Below are 14,251 nucleotides of genomic sequence, written 5' to 3'. Positions count from 1 at the left end.
TTGTCAACTTTTTTCTCTTTTTTTCTATTTTGCCCTCACTTTTGATACACACTATTGACAAAAGTAGGGCAAAACAGTAATTTTGTACCTTTTGACAAAATGACAATCATATCCCTATTTTTCCTATTTTACCCTCTTTTTTATACTTATTTTTTCAATTTTATCCTCACTTTTGATACACAATATTTGCATAAGGAGGACAAAACAGTAATGATGTAATATTAAAAAAAGATACACTTATTAAGAGAAATTGTTCACCCACACAAAGTACATGCTCTCTGCTAGTTTTATTTATGATGGAAATTTTTAATTTTTAAGTTATTAACCTTTTAACACACATAACTTACCATTTATATAGAGACACGTGTTGTACCACCTCGTGTGATTGTTACACTGAAAAATCTCTCGTGCCCGTATAAGAGATTAGGCATCTTATTCTAGGCTTCCCACAAGATTGGCCTTCTCCTTTAGAACAAACTTTTGTATCTTCCCAGTGGAATTAGGCAAATCCCCAAACACCAAAGCTTGTGGAACCATAAAGGCAGGCATTTTCTTCTCACAAAACCTCATAATCTCTTTACAACTTTCTTCACCACCACCAAAACCATTCTTCAACTTCAAGAAAGCGCAAGGAGTCTCCCCCAAAACCTCATCATGTTTCCCCACAACAGCAGCCTCCAAAACTTGTGGATGAGTCAGCAAAACTGCCTCCACCTCAAGTGTGCTTATAGCCTCCTCACCAGAAATTATAATGTCCCTTGCCCTATCTTTCATCTGAATGTACCCATCTGAATGCCTAACTGCCAGGTCACCAGTCCTATACCATCCACCACTGAAAATTTCATGGTTAGGGTTTGAGTGTTTCAGATATCCCAACATCAAAGTGTTGCCTCTAAACATGATTTCCCCCATTGTTTTTCCATCGTATGGCACACTCTCCATACTGTTTGGATCCTTCACATCAACCCCTTCCATCATTAGATTGTACTGGGATTCCAACTGGGGTTTGCATGGTGTGACAATTGCCGGTCCAAGAGCCTCGGTCATGCCATATCCATGGTTCACATTAAACCCTAATTCTGTAACCTTGATCAGAATCTCGGGTGCTGGCAATGCACCAGCAACAATAATCTCCACACTTGATTTTATAACCCTAGTTTGATAATTTTCCGAGGCATCTGCTAAAATGTTTAATATAGAGGGTGCACCACATAAGTGTGTTACTTTGTGAAGATCAATTGCTTCAAAAATGGCTTTGGCTGACACACTTCTGAGACATATATTGGTGCCACCAAGAGCAGCAATGGCCCAAGGGAAGCACCAGCCATTGCATCGAAACATTTCGACCGTCCATAGAAAAACCGGCATTTTTCTCATGTCACTTTGAAAAATTGCTCCCAGTGAATTCAGGTACACCGCTCTGTGGCTGTACACAACTCCCTTGGGATTACCTGTTGACCCAGATGTGTAACTCACCGAAATTGGATCACATTCATTATTGGGTCTGAGAATCTGAAAACCGGGTTCTGCTGATTCCTGTAGGTCGTTGTAATTAAGGGCATCTGGTGGAAGATCAAGATCAGTAGGAGAAGAGGATGATAATTGGCCACACCTTGGGATTTGAATGAGGAGAGGTGGCTTAAAGTTGGAGTTTGTTTGGGACAAAATGTCAAGTGCTTGGAGGACAACTTTAAGGTACTGATGATCTACAATAATGGCTTTGGCTTCCAGTTGTTGTAATATCAATGCTAATGCGGGTGCGTCCAGCTTAATGTTGAGTGCACAAAGAACTGCTCCTGCCATTGGAACGCTGAAATGTAGCTCATAGAGTGCTGGAATGTTTGGTGCAAAAGCTGCAACCTGGTCAGGGAAGAAGTTCAAACATTTTAATTGATTAGAATTACTGTTACATTATATATACCACACAAAGTAAAGTGGTGTGCTTCCTGCCATACAAACCATGTGTTACCTATAAGATAGTGGGCAAATGCATGTCATAAGTAGTGTTCTGAAAATCGGTCTAGATGGCAGCCTAGGTGCTAGGCAGTGGAGCGCCGCCTGAATTTAGTTTAAATTGCCAAGGAAAGTCAGACAACTTATTAGGTGGCTTCTGGACGGATCTAGGCGGGATTAGGCTGAGCTAGGCAGAGCTGGGCAGGGCTAGGCGAAGATAACTGGCTTATGTGGAGAACGAAATCTGGAAAAATAAGTAGCAAAGGGCTGGAGACTCGCGAAGAAGATGAAGTTTGAAACTTACCCAACGTCTTTTAGGTTTAAATAAAACTTTCTGACTTTTCAATTGTTTAGCTTTTTTACCTCTCTAAGCGGACCCACCATCTTCTTGTTTTGCTACCATTTCACCTCCATTCGTTTTTATTTTTTATTTTTTTATTTAATTTTTTTCCTCTTACCCCACATCTTCCTTTTTGCAGATTTTGACTATTATTCTTTAATTTTTTTAACTATTTATTTGAAGTAATGCTATTCATATCATATTTTTATACCACATTGCTATACCATCTTAGGTGGCATCTGATATGGACAACCACATCATTTGAAAAATTTGTAAAATCCAATTAAAGGAAGGAAAAAGACTCCTTTTATACCACAATCATCATTTAATTAACTAGTTTTTCTTAATTATTAGTTTATTAAATAATGAACTAAATTTAAAAATCTGATTAATTCAAATGATGTGGTTGTCCACATCAAATGTCACCTAAGATGATATAAAAATATGATACAAAAACATGATATGAATATCATTACTCATTTATTTATGCCCACATATTTAAGGCCCACCATATTTTATAGTTCTTCTTTTTATTTTTCAGTTTAAGGCTCCACCATGAACTAAAGTATTTACTTTAACCTCACACATAAGAATTAACCAAAACCCTCACCTTACATACACTCTTCTTTTGAAAAAGATAACCTATTATTTAATTTTTATTTGTATATCATATAGTAAATTAAATCAACGTATAATAAATATAGTAAATTTAATCAATTTATAATATATATAATAAATTTACCCAAATCCGCCTAAGCCACCTAGGCACCCGCTTAGATCCCCCCTAGGCGCTTAGGCACTACGCCCCAGCCAGCCGCCTGAGTAGCGCCTAACGTCTTTTAGAACCTTGGTCATAAGTGAGATGGGCCTTTTATGGCACACTTGCGAGGTAATGATAAGCAAACCAATTATTTAAAATCAAATTATGTAAATCTGTTTGGGCCCGAAATAATATTGTTGGACCGAGCATAGGGTTGTGTTCGACCCAAAGCTGTGTCAAATACTATGGGCTGCCTGATGGATTCCGGGCCAGTTAGCAGGGTCGGTCGAGTCCTATCCTAAGAAGGAGTAGTCCAGATAAATAAAAAGGGTCGAGGAAGTCCTGGTGCAACTAGGATTCTAGGCCAGCGAGGAATAAAGCCTCAAAAGGGGGTAAGTTCAAAGTCCTAATGGGAGTAGGTTTGTTCGAAGTAAAGTTGGAACGGAACAAGGACTCCTGATCCAGATAGGGGTTTGATTCAGTCTCAAGGAGTGGGTGCTATAAATACAATAAATCATGCAACAAAAAGGACTGTCAATTCAACACACAACTGCCCTGCGCAAAACCTCTCAAACATCTTGAGATTTTTTATTTTCTTTTTTCGCCAACACACCTTCAGTTTGGACAAACAGCACTGTGAAGGCAACCGGCGAAGATCTTCAGTTTGGATAAACAGCACTGCGTCAAAACTTCGGCACTACATGGACGCTCGCGTTATCCGAGTTCAGTCTCCAGTACGTTCCCCAAAAGGCCGTCAAAGGCCAAGCTCTTGCCGATTTTTTGGCCCAACACCCCTCTCCTTATGGTTGTGGGGGTAGCGACGTCGACATCTGTTTAGTCACAACTCGCGATAACCATTGGACTATGCATTTTAATGGTTCCAGTACTTCGACCGCGGCTGGTGTTAGTATTTCCATTCAGTCACCCGATCATTACCGCTGGTATTTTTCTCTCAAGTTGGATTTCAACTGTACAAATAATCAGGCCGAGTATGAAACTCTCATCATCGGCCTCCACGTTTTACACGATTTATGAGGATCCCGCGTTCTCGTCCTCGGTGATTTTGAACTCGTGATTAACCAACTCAACGGCATGTTCCGTTGCGTGAGTTGTACTTTAGCACCCTATCACATGGTCACCACCTATCTGGCCGAGTCGTTTGAACGGATCACATTTGAGCATATTTCGCGTATTCGCAACATGGACGCCGACGAACTCGCCCAAATCACCTCCGGAGCACAACTCTCGGAGGGCAAGCTAAACCGGGTAACACCCACAGTTCTGCGATCGTACCCAGCCTTGGTCAATCAGCAAACTCTCCAGCTTAATCACGTAATACGAACAAGGGTGATGTCGCTACCATCCTTACTAGAACAGGGAGACCCCGTAAAAGTATGTGTCGTCGAGGTACAACCAGACGATTGGAGAAAGACGATGATATGGTACCTCGATAACCCCGATGGGAAACGCGACCGGAGAACGAAGGTCTTCGCCACAAATTACGTGTCATACCAAAATGAATTATACCGAAAGGGCGAGGACGGGTTACTACTATTGTGCCTCGGCCTACACGAGGCTGCCTAAGCGATGGCCGAGGTACATGAAGGAATTTGTGGGGATCACCAATCGGGACGAAAAATGCGCTGGTTGCTTCGACGACACGGTTACTTTTGGCCCAGTATATTAAAGGATTGCATCGAATATGCACGGAGATGCATACCGTGCCAAATTCATGGACCCGTGCAGAGAGCCTCGGCCGAATTACTCAACTCGATTACTAAACCATGGCCGTTCAGGGGATGGGCAATGGACGTAATTGGCAAAATCACGCCATCGTCGGGGGCGGCAAAACATGCGTGGATAATAGTAGCAACTGACTACTTCACTAAGTGGGTCGAGGCAAGGTCATACGCTGAATTGACAGCTAAAGAAGTATGCAATTTCGTAGAGGAAAATATTGTGACCAGATTAGGCGTGCCAGAAACGATCATAACCGACAATGACACCATATTCACGACCGATAGGTTTAGGGAATACGCAGCAAGTCTTAATATCTGACTTGAGCAATCTACGCCGTATTACCCACAGGCAAACGGGCAGGCTGAGGCAAGCAATAAAGTGTTGATCGGCATTCTCGAAAAAACGGTAAGAGAGAGGTCTGGGCTGTGGCATTTAAAGTTAAACAAAGCATTATGGGCATACCGAACTTCACCCCGGTCGACCACCGGAATGACTCCTTAAGCGTTAACTTACGAACACGACGCTATTTTACCAGTCGAGTTGAGTCTAAACTCATTACGAGTGATAGAGCAGAGTAGTTCGTTTAGTGCCGAATATAGTCAAGCTATGCGACAAGAATTAGAAAACTTGGAAGAAAATCGGATCGACGCGGATAACTTATTAATAGCACAGAAGAAAATTATCGAGCGAGCATATAACCAGTGCGTCAGACAAAAAACATTCGACGAAGGAGAATTAGTTTGGCAAACGGTGTTGCTTGTTGGGATTAAAGACCCCAGGTTTGGCAAATGGTCGCCAAATTGGGAAGGGCCTTTCATTGTTCACAAAGTTCTTAGCAATGGGGCATATCATCTCAGAGATCGGACCGGTTTAATTCACAAATTGCCGATTAATGGAAATTTTCTGAAAAAGTATTATCCAGTCACGTGGGAAATGCAAGAATAAATACCATTGTATTAATTCGTAGAAAAGGGTGAACAGATACATTCGAGAGGCTCCTAAAAATAAAATAAATAGAGGGTCAAGGGGAGGAAAGTCTCGAGGGCAGCTTTCAACTCCAGCCACTTCACTTCGCTCAAAATTATCTCAGCCTGCCTCGTCTTCTTGTTAAGCTGCAGTTGATGGATATGCCACATGCCGGCAGCGAAAGCCGTAAGCCGAGCTCTATTCGCCTCAAAGTCCCTCTCAAGCTCTGAGGCAGCAGCAGACCTTTGCAGTTGAAGCTCAGCAATTTGACGCTGGAGATCGGAGATCTTGCGATCAAACTCGGTCAACTGCGCTTTCTTTGCTTTTATCACCTCCACCTCCACCCGATCAGCCTCATGCGCAACCTTGGCTGCCTTCAAGTCATCATCGGCCCGTAGAGCTTGTTCAAAAATAGTGAAGTGCTACCGAGTCCGCTCCAGAAGGTCGATAAGATAAACGATATTCTCCGTGCTCAGGAAACCGCCGCTGGCAAGGTCGTTTAGGCACTCCCCAATGGAGTCAAGACCCCTGCATTAGAGGACTTGGGAGGCAGAGAAGGACAGGAGCTCGTGTAGCTTAACAAAAGCTTGGGCCTCGGGCACGGCCTCCACTGGTTCGGCAGGGGTAGCAGAGGAGCCGGCCATACCAGTCGTGCTCTGAAGAGGAGCGTTAAGCTCTACTTCCCACGAAGGCTGCACATAAAGAAAAATTCATAAAGGAAAATAAGATGTGAAATGTATAGTGCATGACAAAAGGGATTGTTTTTAGACCTGCCGGGAGGAGACTTCGGCCATGCCCTCTGGTTCGTTGCTCGAACCCAGGGAACTTAATGGCCGAGCCCAGTGCCTAAGACCGCTTCTCAATTCACGCGACCGATGGAGGTTATCTACATTTGATGGCCACGACGGTGGCCAGGAAATATAGACAACGCATATCGGCGCATAAAATTATCGGTGAAATGAACGTTTGGGCACCTGACATTTAATATTTCTTTAAAAACAAGTGCGTCATGATAAAATCAACGAAAGAGAAGTAAGACTTATAAAGGCCAATGAAACTTCTTGTGGATGAATGGGGAGGTCTTCATCTTGAGGATGGAACGGCGTTTCGACCGTCGCCTCTCGATCGGCCAGGGGCCTCTTCCCACGATCCGCCGTAGGGGGATCCGGTTGGACGGCTGCCTCGACCACAGAAGGAGGATGGACGGGAGGAGAGTTGGATGGTCGAGGGCGACGGTCCAGCGGGATCTCGTCACTCTCGTCGCTCTAAGGAAACTTTTGTTACGACTAGAAGGCTAAATAAACAAAGGATAGCGATGAAATCATACCTCTTCCAGAATGACCGTCGGTCGCTGGATGGGGGATGCCTCGACGGGTGCGGCCATTTTCCCCAAGGCAGGCGCAATGGCCAGCTCCAAAACTGTAGCTGGTACAGCGGTCGGATCGGCCATAACCTCAGTCGTGGGGACGATTGGAGGAAGGGGGTCCGCCGAAGCCGGGGTAGCCGGGATGGAAGGAGAGCCGGCAGGAGCAGTTGTCCCTGTGGTGTCGCTAGGAACAACATGAATCTCCCGGTCGCTTTTCTTCACTAACTTCTTGACGCGTTTGGAAGGGCGAGGAGCGTCATCTCCGTCTCGACGTCTTGGAGTGCTTGGCTGATAATGTCCGCCCGGTAGTAACGGTCTTCTTCGTGGGGACCAATTTTTTCTTGGCTACCGTCGCGGCGACTATCTCCGCTTTCCTCAACACACGACCACCTGAGATAGCGAAGTAATCTGTAACATGGGGCGAGTAGTTGAAGTACAAATGATGAAAGGACAATATACCTTGGGTTGATTCCTTGGGTTGGGCCGCAAAAGCTTGTTTGAGTCGGTCGCCGAAGATTCTGCTTACCACGTCTTCGACGGAGACGTCGAAAAAGTCACAAGTGTACTCGTCCCACCAGTCCCTAAAGGTGTCGGTAACCAAAGATTCAGGAACGGTCGGTCGAAGCTGAAATTTTCTACACTTGTCCTGAAACTCTTGTTCCGTCGTCTTACACTTCCTCTCGGATGAACCAGAGAGGCGTTCTCGATTTAAGAGGGAGCGAGAAGCGAGTAGGGGTACGGGGTAACCTTGGAGGTAGCCGAGCTGCCGGGCGACGAAATGGGGATGATAGACCTCCCAGCTAGCTTGGCGGGCATCGCAACCAAGGGGAAGGTCGCGGGCCAGTACGAATGACCCACAATGTTGACGAAGATCAGCATCTTCGGTCTCAGCCCACGCTGCCGTCAGAAGCCTGATCGAGGCGGGGTATTCCTGACGCCGACACACCAGGAACTCGTCGTCAGAGAGGACGTCTAGGCCGAAGAAGTGTTTGAGGACTTCGTCGGCACGGTGAGGAGGCGCCGGTCGATAGGCTAGTTGAGGGTCGAGTGCTGCAGTACACTGGAAAACGAGAACCTCGGGCCAAAGTGTGGAGAAGTAAACCTGCAGTGAGAGTTGGAATACCCAGAGGGGTCCGTTCTGGTGCGGGTCGATTTTGTTGATGGTCGTCTCAGCCAAACAGCGGAAGAGATTGGCAAGGATGTCCGGACTGAGCGCCAAAGAGTGACCACTAGCCAGAGCTTGAGCCACCGGCATATTCTCGACCAAACATTTGTTCGACCTGGTACAACAAATTCATTTGTTGTACCAGTAGAATAGAAAGCCGAAAAGAATGATCATGGTGTTGGTAGTCGAACACCATAAACTCAGGGCCGTCATGAGCAGTTTTCTATCCATGGTGATCTCTATGGTCAAGAGCATGATGTCATCATAAATGCCGAAAGCTTTCCACTCTTTGTCGAAGAATGCGCTCATTCGGTTGACCCATGCGGCCCAGGCTGCAGTAGTCAAGGGCCAAGCTCCTTGGGGCCGTGCCAAGCACCATTTCGACCAATCGAACCCCTGCAACAAGGGTGTTAAGCATTTTTCCTTGAGAAGGTTGGTGATGCATGACGGCACTGCATCTTTGAATAATGGACCCAAAATTTGGTGAGTGGTGGCTAGATTATTTTCGAAGCGTAGCGTTTTGATGGCACTCCGGTCGATGAAGTCCTTGCATTTATTGCACTCGTCGGAAAGCTTGGAGGTGAAGGAGGCCATTGGTAAAGAGTAGAGTAGTGCGTAGGTTTAAAAAAGGGGTTTCAAAGAGATGAACTTGAGGGCACGTAGTTTGAGCAAGCAGGAATGACGAAGGGAAGATTTCAAAATTTCTGAAAGCGTGGGATACGAATGGTAGAAATTTGGGTATTTATAGGCGTTTCAGAAAGAAGATCAAACGTTTGGTATTCGAAAGCACTAGTTTGAATTGAGGGGAAATTTAACTGGGAAATGGCCCCAATCATTTCGGATATTTTGGGAACCTGCAAGGATAGGATCGGGGTTTTCAAGGATCCATGACGCACGATTGCATGTGGCGGCGGTTTTAATGCATTAATGAGGAAGAGACGCTTCGGTGGGTGCACGTTTTCAAGGGCCATGATTGAAAGTTGTTAGGATTGGCAGAGAGTTGACACGTGGCTGTACGTCGGAAGTAACGAGGATAGTGCAATCATATCCCATAAATGTGCATAGTAATGGTTATCAAGAACAACGAAGTCTAAAAAGCAAAAGATGGTTCCGCTTCTTCAAGGTCGAAACCCGACCAAAGGTTGGCAGTCGGTGACCTCAGAAGCGAGGGGGCAATGTTTGAGCCCGAAATAATATTGTTGGGCCGAGTATATGGTTGTGCTCGGCCCAAAGCTGTGTCAAATACTATGGGCTGCCTGATGGATTTCGGGCCAGTTAGCAGGGTCGGTTGAGTCCTATCCTAAGAATGAGTAGTCCAAATAAATAAAAAGGGTCGAGGAAGTCTTGATGCAACTAGGATTCTAGGCCAGCGAGGAATAAAACCTCGAAGGGGGGTAAGTTCAAAGTCCTAATGGGAGTAGGGTTGTTCGAAGTAAAGTTGGAACGGGACAAGGACTCCCGATCCAGATAGGGGTTTGATTCGGTCTCAAGGAGTGGGTGCTATAAATACAAGAAATCATGCAACAAAAAGGACCGTCAATTCAACACACAACTGCCCTGCGCAAAACCTCTCAAACATCTTGAGATTTTTTATTTTCTTTTTCCACCAACACACCTTCAGTTTGGACAAACAGCATTGTGAAGGCAACTGGCGAACATCTTCAGTTTGGATAAACAACACTGTCGCCGTAGAATCAGCCGACCAAGGAGCATCTTCAGTTTGGATAAACAGCACTGCGTCGAGGCCAACTGGTTACCTATCCAAGTCTCGGCCGAGGAGAGTTTTCAAATCCTTATTGGCATGGGTCATCTTATCAGCCTTCTCGGCGAAGTAAGGTATTACGAGTTACGACATTCGGCGTATCGGACGTCGAGTGATTTTATGATTGGGTATTCACAAGTGAGTTTTAGAGTTCGGCATTCTGACGGCCGAACCACGTTCACTATCAAGACATACATCACCTTTGAGTATTTGTGTCCGTATAGTCTGGTGTCGATTCGACGTGCTTATACTCTTACGAATATAATCACGGTGACCGAATCAGGCATTGACGATTTGTGAATTTCGCAGAACTAGCAGCTTCGTCTTCAGGCTCTAGAACCCAAAGACCGAGAGTGTTCCTTCCTCGGTCGCAGTCGCAAGATTAAGAAGTCAGCAACGCGCTCAACGCGACAACAACGAATTTTACTCCTCGGCCGAGCTCAGCCGACGAGTTGGCACGCCCGGCATTCAACCGAAGGACTTAGTTAGCCTATTAGTTACTCGGCCTGCGCGCCACGTAGGCTTTGTAATTTTTAGGGTCAACAAAATCATATAAGGTGGTTGTTGATGATTGAATTATTACTTAATGTTAATTAATGTGTTTCTTTTCTAATTATGACACATCATATAATTTACAAATTTTGTCTAAAAAATTAGTTTACGAAGTATTACTCCACTAAATGCCGTGAAGTACTTTTATGGCATGCAATGTGCCACGAAAAGCTAATTTTATGGCAAGTTTGACATAATATATCCCACTTCAAATTAATTAACAAGGAAAGAAAGAAAAAACCTTAATCAATGACTTGATCTTGAATCATCTTATATATTTAAGTGGCTGATTACTGGTTCCCAACTGTTAAAGATTAGTGGGAGGAGATTTGATCTTGAATCATCTTATATATTTAAAGGAAAATTAATGAAAAATAATTTAAAAATTTTGAGTTTTAATGATAAAAATAAAATAAAAGGTAAAATGAATAGTAGCAAGGATGACTTTTTAGTGTAAAAATGTGATTTTTCATTAAAGTGAACTGTACCGTGAACTTTTTGTTAAAACTCCCTATATTTAAGTGGCTGATTACTGTTTCCCAACTGTTAAAGATTAGTGGGAGGAGATTTTTCTTTCTCCAGTTGGGTTTATTATATTCGATCAAAAGAAGTTTCGATTATGTACGTCACATCAGTTTTGTCACTGACACATATGTAGCTTTAGCAACATGCAAATTTTTAAGGGAGGCAGATTCTCTGCCATTCCACTTCCCGTGTCCTCCTGTTTTGTGTGATCACGGTTAAGTCATGTCAACATTTTATAGTAGGTTTTTTTTTATAGAGATAATAAGACAAAAATCAATAGTAATATAAAATGTTGACGTAACTTAACTGTGACCGCACAAATAGAAGGGGATTGGAGTGTATGAGAAGTAGGAGAGCAGAGAAGCCAAGTCCTTGAGAAATCTGCAACGCATGCAGGACCAGATTTGGACACTTATAGCATCTTTAAAGAAGATGTCAAATTTTAAACATCAAAATGATAGTTGATAACTTATGCGGCAATTCGACCCGATATGTTAAATAATAATATTATTTAATAAATTTTTTATCTTTTTATGAAATCTAATGATTAAGGCAACCAATCAAATATTTAAATAACATAACAACATTTATTATATATTATATTAATCTATTAAAATATCATTTAATAAATTTGACATTTGCTTTCAAATTTGACAGCAAAAGGTTTTGTCTTCAAATGACTTAACTCTACCTAAGAAGGTTTGGTTGGAGAGAGTTTGCTGTAATTTTTTTACTGTTGTATACCTACATGGTAATTTTGACATCTCCTTTATAAATGCTCTTAAAAGAAATCTGCATACGTAAGCTTTTTGGGTTTTAGTCGGTTTGGCCAAAGACTCAAAGTGTTTGTGTTTCCATTGAACTCTTATTCTCACTAAAGTTAAGCAAAGGGTTAAAGGTCTTTATCTATAATATATCTTTGTCGGCCTAGGTCTGGAAGTTGAAAATACACACATACAAACGGACAAATTAATATACAAATGGGAATAAAATTAGTAATACACAACAAACATCTACGCATGCATGAGTCGATTTCAAGGACATAAAAAACTTAGAGCATAATTAAACCCGCATATATCAGTACATGAGGATCATACACATAATTCTCTACATGTAACGACTTATGAGTCATATGTATTTGGGACATACTTGAACTGAATATTCAATCTAAAATCAATTAACAATGAGTGAAAAGTCATAGCTAAATTAGAATTCAATATAAAATTGAAGAAATGAAAGAAATATGATGAACCGTGAGCTTTTCTGTTTGTCATGTTTCTTCTTGATCAAATACAGTCTTATTCTATTAAACTCTCTCTAGAATCTTATGATTGTTTTGAATATATACAGTTTTATTTATTATTTATTTATTTTAATATAGCTTGAGTAAGCTAGCTTTTGTACTCACTAAGTCTCCCACTTAGAGTTTAACAAACTATAACCACTTGATTAACATGCTAGGATGGCTTTACAACTCTCATTCAGATGGACTTGGATCCTCTCTTGAGCTAATGGAGAGGATCCTCCTCATCAATTATCATGGGCTGTTCGATTTTTATCCAACGGCTACAAACAGGGGATCTCTTTAAAGTTATAATGATTGTAGCCGTTGGATAAAAATCCAACGGCCCAGGATGATTAATGAGGAGGATCCTCTCCATTAGCTCAGGAGAGGATCCAAATCCCATTCAGATGATGACATCTGGCAATAGATAGAAAGAGACTCGATATTTTGAAGTACTTAATACAAGACTTTCATTTCAAATTTGGGAGATACCCTTAACAAGCACAATCTATATATATATATACACAGAACCTTTAATAAGAGAGATCTCTATTTTTCTAAAAAAATGAAAACACCCTCTTAATCGTTGGATTGATTTTAATGAAATTGTGTGGTTGAGATTAAATCACAAGTTACATAATTTCATTAAAGTCAAATTCAACAGTTAAAATGATGTCTCTCTACCTCTTGTTAAATGATTCCTCTCTCTCTCTCTCTCTCTCTCTCTCTCTCTCTCTCTATATATATATATATATATATATATATATATATATATATCACCGTGCACGTTACTCTGGCGGTTCCATGATCATGGTTAGTCATGGGACTTTGTCCATTTGACCCACCAGTCACGCTCTCTCTCTCTCTCTCTCTCTCTCTCTCTCTCTATACACACACACACACACACACACACATATATATATCACCATGCATGTTACTCTGGCGGTTCCGTGATCATGGTTAGTCATGGACTTTGTCCATTTCACCCACCATTCACGCCAAGATGCATGAACAAGTTGCAACTGTTGACTTGGTAATTTTGCGCCATTGACTTGCAAAATTCATTAACTATTTTGGGTCTTATAATATTGGATCCATAATATTTAAATACTAAATAAAACAATAAAATTTTGACTTTACTACAGTCGGAGTCGTTGGTGACTAGTTAGTCCTGAGCTAGATCGATCTCCATCGCCATGGCTAATGATGATCAAAGTTCCATGAAACTCAAATTAAAATGTAATGTGATCTTAATTGTTAGCAGACCTTCAGCTACAAGTTTGTGTTGAAAAGTATTACTGGTTGTGCAGACACTACTTTTAACAAAAAAAAATTGATTTTTTTTACTGAATGATAAGTGAGATACTCACACAAAGATATGTATGTAACATTCAAAATTTCTACTTTAATACTAAACCATATATTAATTAATATGACAATTCTTGAAACTAAACATACGGTGAAATCCCTATATACTCATGTTCATAAAAGATTAGTATATAGCTTACTTACAATATCATGGCGACATATGCCTAAGTGAACGAAAGCTGAGGCGACCTTGCGACATCTTTCAAGCGTCTGCTTCCATGAAAGTCTCACTCCACCGTAAACGATCGAAATCTTATCGCCGTGGACAACAGCAGCTCGCTCTAAGAAGCTTATAGGTGACAAGGGTATGTAGTTTGCCGAGCACTGAACAAGACTAGCCTTATTCATGACTGCTGGTCTCTAGCTGGCTTGGCTAGCTAAGTGCAAAAGTACAATATATATAAGACTCTTCCACACATAATGTCGGAGAACTGACTTCATGCGCACATGGTTCCCCTTCATCTCCATG

At 42.2% G+C, this 14,251-nt stretch overlaps 1 protein-coding gene across 1 annotated transcript; it reads right to left on the bottom strand.

Annotated features, from left to right (window-relative positions):
- Positions 1 to 216: 216 nt before the first annotated feature.
- On the bottom strand, positions 217 to 14,251 carry LOC137748331 (putative CoA ligase CCL13). The gene is made up of 2 exons (XM_068488473.2): positions 13,927 to 14,251; positions 217 to 1,860 (listed from the first exon to the last, which is right to left on the bottom strand). The coding sequence occupies exons 1-2, from the start codon at positions 14,128 to 14,130 to the stop codon at positions 433 to 435; spliced, it is 1,632 nt and encodes a 543-aa protein (XP_068344574.2). The 5' UTR covers positions 14,131 to 14,251; the 3' UTR covers positions 217 to 432.

The sequence above is a fragment of the Pyrus communis genome, chromosome 2, assembly GCF_041283825.1.
Source record: "Pyrus communis isolate YQ-2024b chromosome 2, ASM4128382v1, whole genome shotgun sequence".
NCBI lineage: Eukaryota > Viridiplantae > Streptophyta > Magnoliopsida > Rosales > Rosaceae > Pyrus > Pyrus communis.
Note: the sequence above shows the minus strand (reverse complement) of the source record. Positions and strands in the feature narration are given on the sequence as shown.